At 40.1% G+C, this 22,995-nt stretch overlaps 1 protein-coding gene across 2 annotated transcripts in view; it reads left to right on the top strand.

Moving 5' to 3' along the window:
• Tmem232 (transmembrane protein 232) overlaps nt 1-22,995 on the top strand; it is a 277,122-nt gene that overhangs the window by 61,694 nt on the left and 192,433 nt on the right. For both annotated transcript variants that reach the window (XM_085695856.2, XM_048442107.3), the window contains exons 8-10: nt 8,109-8,263; nt 18,467-18,590; nt 22,431-22,680. In XM_085695856.2, the coding sequence (XP_085551982.2) occupies nt 8,109-8,263; nt 18,467-18,590; nt 22,431-22,680 (529 nt within the window). The remainder of the gene's footprint in view (nt 1-8,108; nt 8,264-18,466; nt 18,591-22,430; nt 22,681-22,995) is intronic.

The following is a 22,995-nucleotide window of genomic DNA, read 5'->3' as shown; positions in this document are numbered from 1 at the left end:
AGTTTAAATTGAGAGATTAAAGTAATTCTACTACATGAATTTAAATTTTTTCTTACTTATGTTATTAATAATCAATTTATACAATAAACAATAATTACAGACCCAAGTTCAATGAGCCACATAATTGTGTATATGACAGATGCTTTTCAAAGGACAAACTTCAGTGTCTTTAGTAATAATCTCTTTATTTCCTTTTCTCAAATATTTTCTAAAAAATAATGTGAGCACTGTGAAGCAGGGATTTTTTTCATTATTTTAATTTTTGATAGCTTATAAATGGAAAATTTATCCTTTTTAGTTTCTCAAGAAGAAAAAATTCATGTCTTTTGCTTGTGTGTGTGGTGTACATGCACATGTTTATTCATGTCTGCGTATGTGTGGGAATGAATATGTGCAATGTGCATGCATGTGTGTTTATGTGGATGGGGAGGCCACAGGCAGCTGTTGGAAACTTCTTTGACTGCTCTGGACTCTCTTGACCTACACAGTCTTTCCTTGGACCTGGAGATGGTCCATTCCCCTGGCTAGACTGTCTAGCCAGCTGCTCTGAGACCCCATGCCCAGTTCCAGAGAGCTGGGGTTACAGGTGGGATACCCGAGCAGTCCTGATTTTGTGTGTGTCCTGTGGAGTCCACACTGCTTCTTACACTCACATTCATACATGAAGCTCTTCATCCACTGAGTCCTCTCTCTGGTCTGGGAAAATTATTTTAATCTAATGTAAGTTCTAATGATAAGGATACTTGTGAAAATCCCTTTAAAAAACTACCTGTATTTACGTGTGACCTCATACTCTTCCCACATCTCCTTTAGTGCCTTTAAAACATTAACTAAATTTAACAGATGAGAAAATACACTTTGTTATGTACATTTGTAATTTTTAAGCCTTAAGTATTTGTCTCTTGGCTCATTAGTGATAAACCATCTACATAAAGAGTGGTGTTTGCTAAGTCATTTGAACCATTTGGTTATAATTAGTAATGAATGCAAATTGTGTCCTGCGAAAAAGAGACACTTGTTTCAAAGTTTGAAATGTGTTTTGTAAACTGAAACATTACAAACCACATGATCATCTCATTAGATGCTGAAAAAGCTTTCGACAAAATACAACATCCCTTCATGATAAAGTCTTGGAGAGAGCAGAGATACAAGGAACATACCTAAACATAATAAACTCAGTATACAGCAAGCCAACAGCCAACATCAAACTAAATGGAGAGAAACTCCCAGTGATCCCGCTGAAATCAGTAACAAGACAAGGTTGATCACTCTCTCCATATCTATTCAATATAGTTCTTGAGGTCCTAGCTAGAGCAATAAGACACCAAAAGGAGATCAAGGGGATACAAATTGGAAAAGAAGAAGTCAAACTCTCACTGTTTGCGGATGATGTGATAGTTTACATAAACGACCCAAAAAATTCTACCAAGGAACTTCTACAACTCATAAACACTTACAGTAATGTAGCAGGATACAAGATTAATTAAAAAAATCAGTAGCCCTCCTGTACACAAATGATAAAAGGGCTGGGGAAGAAATCAGAGAAACAATACCATTCACAATAGCTACACATAGCATAAATATTTTGGAATAACTCTAACTAAACAAGTATGACAAGAACTTTAAATCTTTGAAGAAAGAAGTTGAAGAAGACACCAGAAAGTGGAAAGATCTCCCATGCTCTTGGGTAGGCAGAATTAACATAGGAAAAATGGCAATCTTACCAAAAGCAATCTACAGATTCAACACAATGCCCAGCAAAAATTCCAGCAAAATTCTTCAAAGACCTCCAAAGAACGGTACTCAACTTCATATGGAAAAGCAAAAAACCCAGGATAGTCAAAATAATCCTATACAATAAAAGAACTTCTGGAGGCATCACAATCCCTGACTTCAAACTCTACTACAGAGCTACAGTGCTGAAAACAGCCTGGTATTGGCATAAGAACAGACAGGAGGACCAATGGAATCAAATAGAAGACCTGGATATTAATCCACATACCTTCGAACACCTGATGTTTGACAAAAAAGCAAAAAATATTAAATGGAAAAAGAAAGCATATTTAACAAGTGGTGCTGGCATAACTGAATATTAACATGTAGAAGAATGAAAATAGACTCATATCTATCACCATGCACAAAACTCAAGTCCAAATGGATCAAAGACCTCAACATAAAGTCAGACACACTGAACCTCAGAGAAGAGAAAGTTGAAAGTACACTTAAACGCATTGGCACAGGAGACCACTTCTTAAATATAACCCCAGCAGCCAGACACTGAGAGAAACAATTAATAAATGGGACCTCCTAAAATTGAAAAGCTTCTGTAAAGCAAGGGACACGGTCAATAAGACAAAGCGACAGTCTACAGAATGGGAAAAGATCTTCATTAACCCCACATCAGATAGATGTCTGATCTCCAAAATATACAAAGAACTCAAGAAATTGGACATCAAAAGAACAAATACACCAATAAAAAAATGCAGTACAGACCTAAACAGAGAACTCTCAAAAGAGAAATCTAAAATGGCTGAAAGACACTTAAGGAAATGCTCAACATCCTTAGTCATCAGAGAAATGCAAATCAAAACAACTCTGAGATTCCATCTTACACCTGTAAGAATGGCCAAGATCAAAAACACTGATGACAACTTATGCTGGAGAGGTTGTGGGGAAAAGGGAACACTTCTGCATTGCTGGTGGGAATGCAAGCTGGTACAACCCCTTTTGGATGTTAGTGTGGCGATTTCTCAGAAAATTAGAAAACAACCTTCCTCAAGACTCAGTAATACCACTTTTGGGTATATATTGAAAGGATGCTCAATTGTGCCACAAGGACATGTGCTCAACTATGTTCATTGCAACTTTGTTTGTCATAGTCAGAACCTGGAAACAACCTAAATGCCCCTTGACCGAAGAATGGATAAAGAAAATGTGGTACACTTACACAATGGAGTACTACACAGCAGAAAAAAAATAATGACATCTTGAATTTTGCAGGAAACGGGTGGAGCTAGAAAACATTATTTTGAGTGAGGTAACCCAGACATGGGAAGACAATTATCACATGAACTCACTCATAGGAGGTTTTTAAACATAAAACAAGGAAAATCAGCCTACAAACCACAATCCCTGAGAACTTAGACAACAATGAGGACACTAAGAGAGACTTATATAGCTCTATTCTACATGGGAAGTAGAAAAAGACAAGATCTCCTGAGTAAATTGGGAGCATGGGGACCTTGGGATGGGTTGAAGGGGAAGGGGAGAGGCATGGAAGGGAGCAGAGAAAGATGTAGAGCTCAATAAAAATCAATAAAAAAAACAAAAGAAAAAAAGAAATGTATTTTGATGACAAGCATACTTAAGATATTGAGCTGCAAGAAGAACATTGCTCCTGAAGAGTATTGACCTCCCTGACCACTGCCCGTGTGATGAAGAGGTCTGTTTATCTTTTCTAGATCACTGTTTGCTTGTTTGTAAAAAATTCTCTGCTCATTTTCATGATCATGATGGGCATCACCACCGCTATCATTACCGTCAGAGCTTCCTTAACTGAGTAAACAAAACTGTACCTTGTGAATGAAAAAGACATGAAAGCCCAGGCATCAATAATTGAAAATGTATGCAAGTATTCACTCTAACCTGGGCAGTTCACAGTGGCTTTCAGCCGAGACTACGACTACACTGAACGAATGCAGTGATCTGAGAGTTGCATCTCCATATACAGTGCTGTGCGATCTACACGCCACACACATGCTCTGGCTCGGGGGAGGCCTCTGTTAGTTTCCATGCTGGTGTTCTTGGAGAACAAATCTATCTCCACCCTTGCAAGCAGTGTGTGTGTGCTGCCAGCAGGGGCAAAGCTGAGAGGTCACAGAATGAATACAGCTGCTGAGAGAGACATCCGCCGTGCTGTCACTGGGTCTTTTAGTACCATTTGCACTTTGTAGAACAAAGGACCTCAATTCTATTTCAGCTCTATCCGTGTGATTCTCGGAGGGGACTATAACACATTTGGGGCTGTCAGGTTTATTGCCTTTCTTTTTCTTCTCCAATTACTTCATAATATAAAGACTATAAAGGATAGTGGAGCCATGGCGCTCCTAAATCACGACCCGTCTAATCAGCACTGATTCATGGCGTGATTGCAAGCCCTAAAGTTCCCTCGTTTCCACCTGATTTCTCCAGTGTGGCATTTCTAAGCCAGCCTCTCCAGTTCAGCTGAGCATCTGCCCATTTGATACCCATTTCAATTCCTTACTTTGGGGAATGAAAGAGGAAAAAGAAGAGCAATAGAATGTAAAAGCTACAGCAGTGGCCATTTTCCATCCTGTCCTCATTGGTGCTATATCACAGTCCAGGATTTATTGATGTATCCATCATTCCTTATCTTACGATTATAATAAAATGTCCAGTCATAGCCTATGTTGGCCATTGTAAAATATTTTATGTTTAATGCTTATAGAAATGGAGTTGCTGGGTTTGTTGCACATCCAATGCTAGAATTGCTTTAAAAATCCGGTAGAATTTGCATATTATAAGATACCCAATTTGGATTTTGGTTTTGCCTACAGATAGAAAACTTCCTTTCCTTGCTCCTGAACACAGTTTCTTCTTTAAGTGGTCTTTTAAGCAATCCATACCCATAGTTTCCGCCAACTTTGACAAGCGGTGCACTTTTATTAGCTTTGCAATTGCAGATTTCTTTCCGTCCTCTGCTCATTGGCCAAGCTACATTTTCTAAGCACAGAGGTCACATCATAACAATAACATAGTTCTTTGGGCCTTAAACTCAACTAAAACGGAGTAGACATTTTATTAAACAGTATTATCTAAAGTACAAATAGTTCCATGAAAAAGAGCAGATGCACCGATTTTATATTCCGATGTGACCTGCAATCTTGTCTTCTCACACCCCACATACTTGGTAAACAAAAAGTGGTGATCAAAATCTGGGACACTCTGCCATACCGTGAGTGTAAATGGTACTAGCGGCAGCTTCATAACCAGACACACTTTTCAAAATTAGGAGCATTATCCAGCGATTCATCTCATTATTTGGCTGACACATTTGTATCGAGAGGCCTTTTCATGGTAATGTCAGTGACCCCTAAAATGACTGCCATCAGGAAGAAACTCAAAACATTTCACCTGAGCCGCCACAGCAGAACCCAGACTTCCAAGCTCCTCTCTGCTGTAAAGACTCGATCTGTCACTCAAAGGGAATGCTCTTAGAGTCTCATAAATGCCAAGGTGCTGGAGTTCTCTGAATTCCCAGGAAATCAATGGGGCTTCTCAGAGCAGGCACTCCTCAAGCCACAGATGACAGTCCGAAGCTGAGCAGCAGTCAACGGAGTTGGAGAAATTACAGGAAGCGGTAAAGAGAAGAAAAAGAACAAAGGAGGAAGGAAGGCAGGCAAACAGAAAGGGATGGACAAGTGTTCTCTGAAGTCACTGAGTTCTGGGCCTACCAAAGCATCACGTGGCAAAGTGTCGCCCTTTCCCCCCCTTCTTGGGGGCATGCACTTGTATACATGCTCACGCATATGCAAGTGTGTGTCCATGTGTTCGTGGAAGCCAGCGATGGGTACCTGGTGTCTTCTTGCCTCTGTCTATCCCATTACTGTGCTTATTGATGAGCACCATTATGCCCAGCTCTGTTGATTGCTGGGGACCTGAACTCAGACCCTCATTCTTGTGTAGAAGACGTTTCACTGGCTGAACGGCCTCCCAGCCCCACTCCTTTCCCATTTCAAAGCCATCACAGCCTGACAATTTGCCCAATAAGGAATTATAGAAAAAAATAAAGTCTGTCTTAATTTTTATTCCATTGACTGTGTATATAATTGTTCTGCCAGGGTGCTGCAATGCTTTAAAACACTCGTTAATCTCTGTGTTCTTGTGGATGGTTTGTGAGCAGCATTTATCTCCCAACCGTATCAGACAGATTCAGTGAACGACAACAGACTTTGTGGCATATAATAACTGTCAGCCTGCTCTTTCCTGGTCTGTGCTGGGCCGGATCATGTGATTGTCGTTATTACATTAAGTCTTTGCTTTTGATAATGCCAAGGCCATTAAGCCAAAGGTCAAGAAGAGGAGCAACGTTTGTCAGGAACAATGGGTTTTACTCCTTGGTGGAGAGAGAGAGCAAGCGAGCCAGAGCTTCCAGGAGGAGCTGGATGCATTTTTTAAAAATAGCATTTAGACCTTGAAAGATGGAGGGGACCCTGAGGAAGCAGCTGTTCCTTTAGAGTCTCCTATTGACAGGTAGGGTCGACGTTATGGCTGAGTAGTTCATGTGTGGCACTGTGGCCTTGCTTTTGCCCGTGCTTAAGAAGAGACATTGATTTTAAAAATCATGGTCTTGAAGTACTGTCAGAGGCATGAAGTTTGTGCTCATATGAGGCAGAGCAAAATGACCCAAACGGTGTCGGGTCTGACTGTAGTAAGTGGCGTCAGATGAGTCGTAGACAGCGGAGGCTACCTTTTCTCATTGTCCGTGGTATGTGAAAATGATGCCATAGAAAACTGAAGTAAAACATAGATCTTGTTCATAATCCCAAACGTTACCTTCTTATTATCTTTTTTTTTTTTGAGACAGTATCTCCTTAAATTTCCCAAAGGTAGCCTCAAGTTTATCTTCCTTCTGCTCCAGCCTCTCTTGTTCTGGGATCACAGGCTTTAGTCACACAGCCTACTTCCTAACGTATTCTTTATCATGTGTTAGCACAAATACACACACACACACACACACACACACACACACAAATTTGTATATATCTATATATCTATATCTTAATAGTCTTTGTAGCCATATAGTATCTATGATCTAGAAAAGTATAGTTTTAATTTAATTGATCAACCCATCTCAAAGTTTCAAAGCTGATCTATGTCCCTGTTTATGTGGACTAACTCTGTCTGAAACCTGAGGACTATCAGACATGCACACTGAGACACCTGGGGCTATGGAGACAATTTCATTTATATAGCTTTTACTTTTTGAATGGGCTCCACCACAAAGCAGAAAATTGAGTTATATGTGCATTTGCCGAAGTCAGCATGTCTCAGTCTGATGCCTTACATTAGCTCCGAAGACAGCTTCCCTGTGGAATACTGCAACCCTCCAAACACGGCTTCTTCAGTTAGGGTTTCTTTTCTGAATTAGCGCTCCCAGGGCCAGCAAGCTTCTGCAGACCTTGGCTCTAGCCGTTTCCTCCAGTATCTAGCTATCCCTAACACGAAAAGACTCAATATACTTCCAAAGAACGTAACTAAACTGCCCACTGGAAACTTGAGAGGTTTCGTTTGAAATTTTATAGGAACCTCCAGCTTTTTAAGAGGACTCCACATGGAAACCATTTTTGAATTTAGCTATGGTATTTTATATTATAACTGAAGACAATGGAGCCCTTTATATTTAAAGTGTTTCTTAACAGTATGGAATAAGAATTGCTGCTGATCTGAGTACGTAGAACAGGGTGTATACCTTTGGCCAAAAAGAAAATAAAATGATGGGAGTGCTATGTTGTCATGGAATTCCGATCACTGTAGCAGATCAATTATTTAATGAAATTGGCAGGGATCACTTGGAGAGAGTATACAAATGCTTCGTCGTATCTGAATTTGTAGTCTTTTAAAAATAGTTGCTTAGCTGGCATTGGCCACATTCTCTAAGACATGTATTTGGTTGTTAATGTAGAGAAATCTGCATCTCAGAGTCCAGGCTGTCACTACATCTTTGTTCAGATTTTCCTTGTTGCCTTTTGAAATTTCAGCTGTTGCAAAGAAGGGTCTTGGAATCGTGTATCCAATAGTGGTCCTTCAGAAGATCTGGGAACTGTGTCTTACTGTAGACTAATTCACTGAGCACATGGATCTGTGTAAAAAATATAAGCTTATATAATAAATGCACATAATTATTATAAAAATATAAAGCTTATATCAGCTATACATCCCTAATAAAGTACTTACAAATTCCCTCACTTTCTAACATATAAATATAAGTGAATATTCATTTTGATTTTTATAGTTAACATGTATTTTTCAAGTCTGTGCAAGTTAAGGAACCCTTTGGCAAATCTGTCTCCATGCTGTAATTTCAGACGCATTTGAAGTTGAATGAGGGGGGCTATGAAGTCAACCACCTGCTCTGGCATTGCGTGGCTGCCTGGTCCTGTGTTCAGAACAATAGTCCTCAGCTGAATACAGTGCTGGAGCATCTCCTCTTCCACAGAACGCAGCTTCAGACGAAATGCTGGTAAGGGCAATTCTACAAATCCAGGGTGACTCCAAGAGACCTTTGTACTGAAATGTTAATCACGGCTCAGTTCACTATGCATGCACTTTATAGTCTCAGCTCCAAAGACAAAGGCAATATGCGTATTTTTTATTGCATGTATCAGTGAATTGTTGCAGTGTCTGTTGTCTTGTTTTGCTGGATGCTCTGTGCAGTTGTTTCTATTAAATGGAATGTGTTACTGATAAGAAATTCAATCCTGTGTTGAAAACATTTTCTCACTTCTCATGTTGTTAGACCCCGGCAATGAAGTCATCTGTTATAATCTTGAAAAGAATGCACCGATCCTATTTCTCTGTGCTTTTCAAAGAGATGTACAAGGACATTGAACTTCAGTAAGGGTTAGCTTCTTCTAGTCCATGTTTTACTTTAAGAAGGACATAGATGTCCTACAAAGGCAGGATGGATGCAGAGGAAGGAAGACTGTAGTTTTTAATGGATCGACTGGGAATAATTATATTTGTGAAGTTCAGTGTGTGTGTGTGTGTGTGTGTGTGTGTGTGTCTGAATAGTATTTCATGTGTACATGCACCACATTTAAAATATATTCATCTGTAGGGCAATGAAGGCACACACCTTTAATCCCAGCACTCAGGAGGCAGAGGCAGGTATATCTCTGAGTTTAAGGCCAGCCTGGTCTACAGAGTGAGTTCCAGGACAGCCAGGACTGCACTGAGAAACCACGTCTCCAAAACAAAACAAAACAAAACAAAACAAAACAAAACAAAACAAAAGCAACAACAACAAAACAAAACAAAACAAAATCTCTATTCGTGTGTTGAATTTTTATCTTTCTCCTGAGAGGAAAGTTGATGTCTCCTCAACATTCTGATCTCAGTTCCTTTGGATGCTCAATCAGGAGTGAGATTGCTGGGCCATAGGGCATCCTATTTATAATTTTTGAGATGGTTTCATATTCCTTCCCAACTTAGCTTTCCTTACATTTCAACCTGCCCAAGGGTTCTCTTGTCTCACCCTCAGGGCGCTGTCCTTCTTGCTGCATACATAGGCACAGTGACAGGTGTGAGGTGAGATTTCACTGCAGCTTTAATTTTCCTTACTTTGACCATGAGTAAAGTGGAACATTGTTCATATAATTGTGAGCTGTGTGAACTGTTGAGTCAACCAGGTGGTGGTGGCACACACTTCTAATCCCAGCGCATGGGAGGCAGAGGCGAGGGATCTCTGAGTTAAAGGCAGCCTGGTCTATAGAGTGAGTTCCAGGATAGCCAGGGCTACCCAGAGAAATCCTGTCTCAAAAACTCAAAGCCCAACCAAACCAAATGGAACCAAACAAAAACACTACTCCCCCACCCCAAAATAAACCCCCAGACAAATAAAAGGAGGACTGTTAAGTCAGGGCCTTTGTCTTTTAAATTGGGTTATTTGTTTGCTTGATCTTGAATTACTACATTCCTTATTTACTTTAGATATTAATTCATTAGATACATACTTTTCCTCCACATATGAGCTCTCATTCTCTTCCTCCATCTTTCTTCATCTCCCCTTCTTTCTCTCTTTTTTCTTTTGTCTTTCTTTGACAGAGCCTCATGTAGCTCAGTTTAGTCTTGAACTTGCTATGCAGTCTGGGCTGGCCTTGAATCTGTGGTTTTCTCTCCTGCCTCAGCCTTCTATTAATGGTTTAATTGTTTTAAATATTATTATATCAATACAAATTTAATTAATTTTCTGACTATTTATGGTTAAAGTTGTCAATAGACCTTTAAGAGCCACTATTATAGATTATACTTCATAGATTTGGGGTTAAAGATAATATAGACTGTTGTTATTTTTAAAATGAAACTGAAGTCAGTTTAGTGTGTTTGCTAGAGACTGGAGCAAGATTCTAAGTGTCCTTGCAGAGGGCATTTCTCAGGATGTCACTGTCAACTGATAACAGCCTGGGCCACCTGAATCTCTTTTTCTGTTTTCTGGGTGGATGTGAGAATGATCACATAAGGTGGGAAAAGTAATGCACAGTATTGGAGAATAGAGGGGTAAACTGATCAAGTGGTCATCAATGACTGCACATAATAGAAAGGACGCAACAATTGTCTGAATTGCCAAATTGTTTTGATATCATTTCTTGAATTTTTCCTTTTAAGAAGGTAATCTTTCTTTAAAAAGCTAAAAACGTGATTTTAGTTAATAATAAAACTATTGATGATTAGAGGCTTGCTAGGAACCTTGAGATGGCTCGTCACTTTTGCGAACCCCAAATACCTAAGTTTAATCCCTGGAACATGCATGGTGGAAGATGAGAACTAACTATCACCTACACAAATGTGCCTTGGCATGTGCTTGTATTTGCACATATGTGAGCACACACAACTAAATAAATGTAAAGTTATCTTTAAGAGTTGAATAAGTTTTTTAAAGCTTGCTTTAAATCTGTTCACAATAGCATCACATTAAATATAAAGATAACTTTGCTTAATAGAGTGTTTAGAGAGTACAAACAAAACGGTCTGCACAGATGCCAAGGAGTCATCACTCCAGATAAGACAAAACACTGATCTAACGATCAGAACTGCACCAGAAACGCCTTCCTGCCTCCAAGGGAATCTTTTCTGATCTTCTCACCACCATTTACTCTCCGATATCATTGAGGGTAAGGAGAAAACTGAGGAAGTAAGCTCTATTTAGAATGACTAGAGATAGTAAAGGGATGATGAGAAGTGGGCCCTGTTACGATTTTCTCAACTGGGACACTCGAGGGAAGACATCTTCCAGCCCCCAGAACATGGCACCAGTGAGAGTTAAGAGGAGTAACCTAAGAAATGTTAGTTCCTGTGTGTCAGACACAACACAATGATGAGTAACATGGAAAGATTTCAAAGCAGTGAAAGATAGCTTGACCAAGATGTCCAATGAGATTTTGTTTATGGTGGCCAAATCTGTCCATACAAATTAGTTATTTTCTGTTCATTCTGTTTGGTTGGTCTGTAGCTAACTTCTATATCTCCCTGTGTGATTTCTTGTAACTCCATTTTTAGACTATCTATAGTACAAAAGGAATGAAAAAAAACAATCAGGAGTTCTTAAGTCTGAAAATGGACAGGGCCAGGATCCATGAGAGGACACACACACACACACACACACACACACACACTATCATAGAATTAGAACAGTCCTTCTGAGGTCCATGATGTCACAAGAGGAAGGGGTATTCTAAAACCAACACAGTATAAAACACAAAGGGGATTCAGAGGACTGGAGACTACAGAAGACCCCATCCCCCAGCTGCCACACAGCAGCCTTTGTCTACTCAGTGCTAGAGACAGGCACCTTACTGGGAGGCAAATCTCTTCTTAATTTGGCTGAATTTCTTGTGTCTCAGACTCTCAGTGCTCCCCCCAGTAGTAGACTGACCTTTCACAAAATGCCCTACTTGCTTTGGAGAGGCATCTCAAACCAGCTCCAAAGACTTTCCAATCTAACATGGAATATTGTATTTCTGATTGAACTGTTGACCTACAGAGGCTGCTGAGACATGTAGTAAGACATTTCAGCAGAACACCATCACAAAATCCTATCACCCAAAGCAAAATGGGTACTGTGTCCCTTGCAAGGATTAAAAACAAAAACTTGATGATTTGAAACTATATCAACCTGGCAACTATTTAGCCGTGTTTGTGTTTGTATCAACATGAAGAAAGAATCAGGTGCCTGAGGACAGTAGACCCTGATCATTCCAGCTAGATCACTGCCAACCGTGGGCTGCATCTTCAGCCCTGGTAATGCCAGTGTTCATGGGGAGGTCTCACAGGAAGCATTTAAACAGAAGTCACGGTATAGTCTCCCTTCAGTCTCCATGAGTTGAGGTGGCGGTGTGTGAGACTCAAGTGATGTGGGACTCCCCTCTATATGCTATGAATATGTTTTATTACCATTGATTAATAAAGACGCTGCTTTGTCCTATGGCAGGGCAGAATATAGGTAGCTGGGAAAACTAAACTGAATGCAGGGAGATAGAAGGCAGACCTCATGTAGCTGCTGCAGGAGAAATATGCCAGAACCTTGCCAGTAAGCCACAGCCTCATGGTGATATACAGATTAATAGAAATGGGTTAATTTAAGATATAAGAGCTCGTTAGTAATATGGCTGAGCCATTGGTCAGTGTTGTAATTAGTTTCTGTATGACTATTTGGGTCTGGGTGGCTGGAAACGGAAGTCTCCCTTTACACTCGGGTTTCTATTTTCTTGATTCTCCTTGGTTCATATCCTACTCTTCATAGATCTATAGATCCTCCCCATTGTTTGTGAGCATTTAATCTGCTCATGGGAGAACTGCAAATTTATGTATAATTACACCATCACTCAGTGAAGAACACATTCACCTTCAAGTCTGGAGACCTATGTTTTGGACTTCTTTCTACCGTAACATTTTCAATGAGTCACTTAATAATGATGAACCAGTTTTTATTTTTTTTGAATGTTTAGAGAAAAAAGAACCATCACTTTTTTTTTTTTATCATTTCTCCCTTCCTTTTCCTTCCTCTACCTCCTCCCATGTAAACCCATTCTCTTTCAAACCAGGACTTTTTAAATTGTTGTTACATGTGTGTGTATGCACATCAAACATATTATATGTGTGTATATATATATACATATATATATATATGTTTGTGTGTGTGTGTGTGTGTGTGTGTGTGTGTGTGTATGCATCCTGCTCAGTCTGTATAATGTTACTTATATGTATATTGTTTTCTGGGCTTCTTAAAAATTTTCTGAGAGGTTTAAATAAGACAATTCTCCCCTGCTTTATGTTCTTTTAACTCAAAGTTGAACCGATTTTTCTCAGCCTCTGGCTAGCTGAGATTTTACTTCAGCACACCCCCTCATGAGTTAATCAAATTGGCTTCTATTTTTCCCTCCCCTCCCCTCCCCTCCTCTCCCCTCCCCTTCCCTCCCCTCTTCTCTCCTCTCCCTTCCCCTTCCCTCCCTTCCTCTCCTTTTCTTTCTCCCCTCCTCTCCTCTTCTCTTATCTCCCCTCCCCTCTCTTCCGCCTTCCTTCCCTCCCTCCCTCCCTCCCTCCCTCCCTCCCTCCCTCCCTCCCTCCCTCCCTCTCTATCTTCCTTCCTTCCTTCCTTCCTTCCTTCCTTCCTTCCTTCCTTCCTTCCTTCCTTCCTTCCTTCCTTCGACAGAGTCTCACTACGTAGCCGTGTCTAGCTTGGGGTTCACTATGTAGACCAAGCTGGCTTTGAACTCATAGAACTCTGCCTGCCTCTGCCTATATCCCACCTCCCCTTCCTAACCTGGTGTCTGAATGGCTGCAATACTTCTGTTGTCATCACACTCGCTCCCTAGTCCCTGGTCCCACTTTCATAGCTTTGCTGTAATGTTTTAGCATCTATTGCTACTGTCATTTCCTAACTGGTCTCTTGGATGTGAATCTTTCCCTCAATCACATGTCACATGCGATATACTGCCAAGATTACAACATCAATGTGATTGTATCCCTCTTCGGCTTGACAGTATTTACTAAGGAATGGCTTTCCATGACACGGACGCCCCAGTCAGTGTTGTACAACTTAAATGATATTGGAAAACCAGTAAGAGCAGGAATGAAAGATCCTGTGGACTGACTGCCGTTAGCCACACAGACAGCCAAGAGTGGCTGTGAGGACTGACAGGAGGGGGGAACTGGTGGTGGTGTGCCTGAGAGACAGCAGTCGCTGCTCCCTGACAGTGCCTTGATCGGCTCCAATGGCTTCATTGCCACCATGGTAATGAAGGAACTCCTGCCACCCAGCGGAAGGACCTTCTCAGCAGGCAGGATCAAGATCAGAATTCTCATGTAGTCATCTCTTTCAAATATAAAGCAAATCAATCAGTGCAAGAGAAAAGAATTCTTTTAGCTGTGTGTCTGGAAGGGTGGCATCAGCAATATCCCTTACACAATGAAGACTGGACTAATAGATTTCTACCAACCCTACATTACCTTTTCTGTTAATATACTCTTTATGACATTAGACTAATTATTTAGAAGTTGCTAATTTCTCCTAAGAGAATGAGTGATATGTTTATATTTAATTCCGTATGCCTTGGGGGAATCCTCGCATCCCTCCTCCCATCTTGTCAGGCAAGCCCTGGCATGGCAGGTATATTCCACGCTGCATCCAGCCTTACACGGATTTGGGGGATTAGAACTCAGGTACTCACACTTGTGTGGCTGGTACCTTTTCCACCAAGCCGTGTCCTTGGGCCCCTGTAAGATGTATTTTTAAGAGTTATGGCCTTCTCCAAGGAATCAGACTGGTACTTTTTCCTAGCCCTTGTCATATATTTTCACTGGTCCCAAGGGAATCTGCTTGTCCAGTTTTCTCTTTTCTTATCCCAGAATGAGAAAGAACCCATGAAATTAGACGTTTTGAACTAAGATTTTGGTGTTCACAGACGTTAGCATCGTGTTTTAGCACAATGGTTTTAAGTAGTTGAAGACTGTGACCCTGTCACTGTAATAGTCACGGTCCTCCATGTGTCCTCGCTCCCGCAGGAAAGCCCATTCCTGCACCCTGACAGCATTACTTCTCCTTTTTGCCCCCTCCCCACCTCCATACCTTTAAGGATCTATCGTTTGAATCTTGCTAACTCTGAAGAAAGACGAAGGGATAAAGGAAAAATGAACTACAGAACGGAGATTCTAGATACATTTTTTAAAATGCCAGTATCCTAAGGAAAAGGATTATCTGTATTTTTAGCCTGATTTTGTGACTCTCAGGAAAAACTAAAGATAATTTTCTCGTGATTAATTTTCCCCTGCACCTTTTCTGTGGGACACAGGCTGCAGCATTTCCCAGGTCATGTTTTAGTGTGCCTCTTAATTCAGGTCCGCCAATTTCATGGCTTGAGCTGTCCCTTTAATCTGTTGTGTGTGACCTTTTCTTGTTACCCGTTTTCAAGGTTCTGTGGATTTTGACAGTCAGTGTTTTCTGAAATACTTGTAGCAAGGTTGGAATAACCTCTATGAATGTAACTAATTGGAGACAGTTTAATCTCATTTTTTTTTTTTCTGAAATGGCCACCCGCTCATGGAGAACGCAGTTTAGAGACAAAGAGAACCTCTTTCAGATTCTGCTGGTCTCACTTCTGTACAGATGTGTGTGGGTGTAAAGAATTGCAAAGCCTGGGTCAGCCTTTTTGTTTACAAGGTTAGGGGAAATGCACAATACCTACTACACCTTGCTTGGTACCTCTTTAGTTTCAAAGCTCCGGGACATCAAGTTGCTGATAACTGAGCTTTTCCTGCATTTTAATGAGCTTGAGAGAGGTAGAGGTGCCTTGGCATGATCAGCCAGTTCCGGCTCTAGTCCTTCCCTCTGCGTGCATCGATTTTTCAACTTTGACTTTTAACAAATTTCAGCTCCCACGTATTGATACATCTATTCTATTTTTGGCAGAAGCAGTTTTGCTTATAGACGGTCTTGCAATTTGCAGCATTGATTGAAAGTAGTGCGTTTCTGGTGAGGCAGCATTTTTTTTTTTTTTTTCTGCCGCAAGCGGCTGGTACAGAGATGGTTTTCAATCCATAGTTCAGTGAGTGCACTCTAGTTTGGATACAGCTATTCAGACATTAAAAAAAAGACAGAAGAGAGAAAGGCTACGAGGGAGGATGCCCGCAGGGGCGGGGCGGGGTGGGGGAAGCTTCTGAACTCTGTCTTCCCTGAGACCTGACCCTCCTATGGAGCATGCGTGGTGAATGTGAGGAATGACTAGGAGGTCACTGGGCTCTTCCCAGCGACTTTGAGACTTTACAGAGAAAGCTAACAAACTCTTTTCAGCATCGAAGAAATAGTCGTTCAGTTCAGCTCAACACTCTTATCCAGTTGTTTCAAGTTGGCGATGATCCGTGACTGCCAGATTTTGCTACTTATTTATTTATATAGACAGTTAAATTAAGACCGAGCTGGGTCTTATAAAGGGCCATACCATTTGTCCAACAGCATATACTTTTTAAAGTAGCAGATCTAGGGTTCCGTGACATATTTCTGACTCTCAAGTTCTCTTTCGTACATCCTGTGTTAGGTGTATCGGTTGGGATTCGTGCTTCTTGTTAGAGAAATCTAGCTACACTTGGGTGACTAGGTAGAGCTTCTGTCTTTTACAGGACAAAGATGCATTCTGATGTAGATGCTTAGGTCCTCCTGATTTGTGTTCTGCCATCCCTAGTACTGACTTTCACTACTGTCACTATAATGTGGACGTTCACATTCTGGTATTAGTGTGTATTCCCCGCAGGAGGAAAAGGGTGTATGAGGAAGATGAAAGTTTTCTTTTTCTAAATATGCTATTTTTTATTAACCAGAAAAATGATAGTTTACCTAAGAGTCTGTCTTTGTATGTCTTCTTTTGTGTTTTGTCTTGAAAGAGTCTTGAAGTGTAGCCTGGGCTGACTTTGGCCTTAGAGCCCTCCCACCTGAGCCTATCAAGTGGTGGGGTTATAGCTGTGCATCGCCACACCTAGTGATCTGATTTTGTTTCTATTTCATTGGTCAATCAACATTGCAATGGTACTTTCAATAGTCAAGGACATAAAGAGTTAATTCTAAGTCAAATGTACGGAGATATATCTAAGCTATATCGCAGTGCATTTTGATATAGATCTGTCATTTTTGACAAATTGACTCATATATTCCATCCAAGACACACAACATTCCATGCTGAGGGGACAGTCTGTGCCAAGAATTCCGCTGTCTTGAATGAAGCTCCTTTAAGCAGGCAACAATCGGCACCCGCCATAGTGAGGTTTAGCGTTGAAACACTTAAGGCATGACTTAAAAGATTGCAAAACAATACGATATGCCTGGGAAGATCTTAGTCACAGTCAAGTGAGCAGTAAAGGGAATGTATGCATGTTTCTCAGGTTTATCCGTGTCTACAATCCAGAATGTTAAAAAGAAAGGTATCTGAAAAGTCTGAAATGAGTCTGAAGCTGTCAAATTTAAATCAAGTAGGATCATTGGCGTGAATGCTCTTTTAAGATCTGAAAAACTCTCTGCATTTAGAATTCTTTGTCTCATAAAAGGCATTTCCTTTTTGGGCTTTTTATAACCTATTTTATTAGCATTTATTGATTGTAGAAAATAATGGCTTTCATTATGTAATTTTCATAAGGCACAGAATGTACTTTGATCATATCTACCACCCCACGGCTCTCCCTCAGCCCTTCACCCCCATCCTGCAGGCTCACAGCCCTTCCCACAGGGGACCTGCTCTGTGCCCTTTTATCTCATGACTGCTTTGGGGATCCAGATTCGGAATAAAAGGGAATATAGGTACTTGTTTTTCTGAACCTGGCTTAATTCACTTAACAAATTGAATATATTCACAGAGAAAGAATGAAGAACAAACTTCACCTTAATGATCTGAATAGCACAGTAGTGAAATTCAAACATACTTATTGGCTACCCTGGGAGATAGGCTTATTAGCTGCCTACAGCCGAGGCAGTCAGCAGCTCTATTGGCAGGCAGCTTTACATTTGCTGTCTCTTTATTCTCTTTCAATCTGTTTCCATTCCAGTTGGTGAACTGCAAAGAAGGGCATGAAATGTAAAGTTTCTTGAAAAACCTCATCACATATGAACCTATTGGCTTTAATTATAAATTAAATATGACTTTAATTGTAAATTCCCACTCACATAGCATTAAAAAATTAGCTTATGATCGCAATCATTTTTGTGAAATATACATTTTATTTTGAGGTATGTCACTTTTCAAAAAATAACATAATACCGAGTTTTTGGAATACTTGCCTAGATAGTTTGTCACTTGTTCTGTAAGTTTGGAAAGAAAACATTCTTCAAATTGATCCCATTGAATCAGTCACAAGAAAGTCAAGTTAGAGGCCCTTGTAAGGCCCTGAGGGTTGTCTGGAGAGCTACAGCCTTCGAGTGCTACATCACGCAGAGGCTATGAACAGACGGGAAAGATGCTTAGCACTTATTAGGCCAACCCTGTCAATACAGTATCTTAAATTCCTAATCCTTCCAAAATGTCACTCTTTTTATAATCCATGCCAATCAAAATCTTTCAATATAGAAAATAAATATATCTGATAATGTAAACCTTCATTCCCTTTGACTTCAATGCTTTTTCATTGAAATTGATTGCTATTATTATTTTTTTTTAATTAAAGTCTTTGTCACTTGTTCACAATCCAGGTTGGATTCAACACTCGCTTTGCTGGTCCTGGGGGAGGCTGCTAAGTTGAACATGGCCTGTTTGAAAGCACTGATGGATCTCGTGAGAGATTTCTTTTGGAGCATCTTGTCTGTTCAGAACCAGGTACCGCCTTGCAGTTTATTTGTGAAAAAGACCTGACTGGAAACTTGCCTTATTCTTATCATTCTGTAAATTGAATATCATATTTGAGCATGTGATGCATATAAATCTGTAGTAATTCTAATTAAATATAAAAATGAATATTCACTTACGGCAACTACAGGATTTATCATAAACATTTTTTTTGTTATCATGTCTGTTACACTTTGTGTTTTGCTCTTTCACTCTTAAATCTCTTTGTATGCACTTATCCATTCCCAAAAGTCTTTCTTGTTCTCTTTTCTGCATGCTGTACTGTAACCACGTGTGCATTTGTTTACACAAAACATATATTATTGACTAGATTCCACACATGAGGGAGAAAGTGTACAGTTCATTGTGAAATTCTAAATGCCTATTCTAACAATATAGAAGTTCAATAAGATGTATAAAGTTCAGGTCTGGCTAATTTTGGTGTGTGGTTTCTTTTGTTTGAAAATTCTTTATAATAATATTCATAAAGGTTTTTGAAAACTTTACAATGGATAGGGGATCATTTCATTCTTTATTGTTGAATATTAAGTTTGTTTTAAATTTTTAACAGTTAAGAAACAATATTGAACTAAAGTTTTTTAAATTTATTTTTGAATTCTTTGACAATTTCATATATGAATACAATGTACTGTGATAATATCTATCCTAATGATCCTCCCTTGCCCCTTCCAATTATGCTGACCCCCTACTCTTTTATATCATTTTCCCTCTTCTTTGTGTTTGATTTTTCTTTTTTGTTTTAATTAATTTTTTATACAATATATTCTGATTATGGTTTCCCTTTCCCCAACTCCTCCCAATCCTTCCCACTTCTCTACCTATCCATCTCCACACCCTTTCTCACTCTCTCTTTAGAAAACAAATAAACTAAAACTAAAATCAACTGACCAACCAACCAACCAACCAACCAACCAACATCCAAAAGAAAGTACAGAGGAAACACACACACACACACACACAAACTCATAAAGACACAGAATTGGAAACCATAATATATAAGCAAAACATGTAGAAGCTTTTTGAAATATATATGTACATGAAGGAAATATAAATGAAGCCACCAAGTATGGGGAGGCAATTTTAAGCAAAACCTTCATTGCCAGAAATGGGTTACCTCTGATTGAATTGTTGGCCAAAAGGGTCCCACTGAAACCCCTTAACATCTCAGGCTGTTGTCATGGCTATTGGTTGCTCTCCAACAAACTGAATAAGGCCCTGTTGCTGAAAACAACACTTAGATATCTTATTGAATGTGGAGAAGCCAAGCTGATGCCTAACTAGGGCCTTGACCCCCAATGACTAGTGTTCAAATAACTGGATGGTGCTCTGCATGCTACCAGAGGAGAAAGATGACCACCAACAAAGCTACAAACCTTGTGATCTACCAAGATAAGCTGCCTGCAAGAGCTTCTCATGCAACAGTGGCACAAACATTGAGGTGTAGTCATGTCTTCTTTTTGACACTGAGTTTAGTTAGAGTTGCTTGGAAGAGGGCGAGTAGGGGATTATTCACTAGATTGGAGTCACTTTCCAGAGGCTCTGCAACAAAAGAAAATCACTAGTTGCTAATAGATTCTCTGGTGGGTGGTGGGCCTCAAGAGTCCCTCCACCAGCAATGACAGAATGTGGGCTCAGGATCATGTGGGCACGAGGCAGGCACCCATAACTTCTGTGCTTTTGTGATTGCAGCAGCCATGTCTTTCCCAGAACAGTGTTTTCACAGCAGTTTGTCCATCCTCTGGCTCTTGCTTTCTTTCCACCTTTTTTCTACAATGTTTTCTGGGCCTTCAAGAGGGAAACATGGATACACATCCTGTTTAGGGCTCAGCACTCAACTCTCAGTCTTACCATTGGACCAGGTGCTGTCCAGAGTTAAGACAAACCTCTCAGTCTGCCTTACTCAGTATTCTGTTTTCTGTGAAGAACACCATGACCGTGGCAACTCTTAAAAAGGAAATCATTTAATTGGGGCTGGCTTACAGTTTAGAGGTTTAGTCCATTGTCATCTGGTGGGGAGCATGGCTATATGCAGGCAGACATGGTGCTGGAGAAGTAGCTGAGACTTCTACATCCAGATTTGCTGAAAGCAGGAAGTGAGAGCCGGTGTGCCAGGTTTGAACTTCTGAAGCCTCACAGCCCACCCCCCAGAGACATACTTCCTCCAATAAGGTCACACCTACACTGACAAGGCCACACCTCCTAATCCTTCCAAATAGTGCCATTCCCTGATGGCTAAGCATTCAGCTATATGAGCCTGTAGGTGCCATTCTGATTCGAACCACCACACTGTCCAATGTTAAGAACAGCATAGTACTAGTCTACAGGTTTAAACATGAAAATTTAGAAAGCCCTTTGACTTTGTGTCCATTTAGTAAAAATCACTAGTATATTCCCACTTAAAGCATGTGATCACCACAGCCATAGACCTTTGACCATATTTACAGTATCAGGGATCTGGTTCTGTGGACTAGACCTCAGGTGACATAACCAAGGGGCTGATTACTCACAAAAAGTCACGCGGCTATTGCACCAGTGGGCTAGTGTTGCCTGGCACATTAATATTGTAGCTCTCAGGTCTACTGCTGTCTCCCAGCAGTCGGCATAGGACACTGGAACTAGGAACTCTAGCCATCGTGGAGGAAGCTTCTAGGTTCATTCCCTCTTGCTTTCCCTTATCTGTAACCAAAGTATGTAGTATCATCAACAATAGGATTTTTGCGTCTGGAACTGGCATTCTTAGAAATGAAATTTTAACTGCATTTCATTGTTTCTTTTAAATCAATTGGTGAAATACTCTGATCTCTTTCTCTTTCTGCCCTCCGCACCCCGTGTGTGGTGTTTGCGGCTGTCTGTGCTTGTGTATGTGTGTCTGTAGACCAGAGGCCAATGTCTAGTGTGTGTGTAACACGCTTTATCTTATATTTTTGAGACAGTCTCTCATTGAACCTGGAGTTCACAGAACGGGCAAGGTGACTGGTCAGCGAGCCCCTGAGATACTCTGTTTCCCTATCACAATGCTAAGATTCGAGGCCTGTATTGTCACCTTTGGGTGTTTTCTGTGAGTTCTAGGCATGTGAACTCAGGTCCTCAGGTTCATAGCGCAGGCATTTATGCCTGGAGCTACCTCTCCTCTAGTTGTCTCCTTTCTTTTCCTATGAACTTTCCTATGAGCTGTTCCTATGAACAGCTTAATTCTTAATTCTTAAATTCTGTCCTGAAAGTTGTAATGTTTTTTTATATGTTTGAATATTGAAGTTAAATACACCAGAAAACACTATTTTCCGATATAATGTGGAGAGTAATATTTCTTTTAATTTATTATTTGAGAACTTCATGCATGTAAATAGTCTGTCTTGATTAAATCCATCTCCCACTTCCATGCCGCTTTCTCCTCCTTTTCCTCCCAGCTTCATAGAGTTTTTTTCCCAGTCCTCTGAGAACACTTAATGCTGCTGGTATGTGGATTGGTATAAGGCTATCTGCTGGACTACCACTTGGGCAGCACATCCCTGAATGAAACAGACTCACCCCAATGAATTAATTTATCTTCTGTTGATTACAAAAGAAACCGAATACTTTTTGCTTAACATATATACCTGTTACTTAAATTTCTGAACCTTTTTAAAATAAAGCATACCCATCCCAAAGTAAGTCTTAATGAGTATATTTTAGAAATTTTAATTTATTTTATCACAAATGTGTAACATTTGAATACTTCTTTTTGTTACAACCCTACGACACATACAGTGTCTAAGTGTGACAGGATGTACTTCGATTTTCTAAAGTGCATTTTTGATTTTTCTGTTTCAGGAAGAGAACAGTAAGGTGTATGATCTTTCCTGGGCATCCGACATTATCTTCACATACACAACAATTCTTTCGGAAGTGTGTTTGTACGCAGCTACCTCCTATCTGAGGAAAACAGCTTTAATTGGGTTTTGTGACTGCAAAAGTCCACAGGAGGTTTTGCTCATGGACAAGTCGAAAGAGCAGCTCGAATTAGAGGGAACAAACATTCTAAGTCTTTTGAAATATTTTTCTTCTAAGATCTCTGCTAATTGTAAGTAACATACTTTCATTTTAGTGAATAATACTTCCTCAATGTCCTTGTCTTCTATGCATAATAACAACTTTTCAAAAATGCTTACATCTAAATGTGAAAAATAGCTTTTAAGTCAGCAAGACTTCCTAGGGTCAGTATTTTATAAAATAGATTTTTCAAAAAAAATCAATAATTGTGCGACATATGATATGTAAGACAAGCTCAGTGGGTTTCTGGTTTCCATGATGTAACTGTGCAGTTAAGATGGCTGGGGAGACTGTGGGATGTGCCTGCACTGCTCTTTCCTCTTCGCTCTGCTCCTCACTAAGGATT

Source organism: Myodes glareolus, chromosome 1 (assembly GCF_982192425.1).
Source record: "Myodes glareolus chromosome 1, mMyoGla1.1, whole genome shotgun sequence".
Lineage (NCBI taxonomy): Eukaryota > Metazoa > Chordata > Mammalia > Rodentia > Cricetidae > Myodes > Myodes glareolus.
This window is presented reverse-complemented; position numbering and strand designations above follow the sequence as displayed.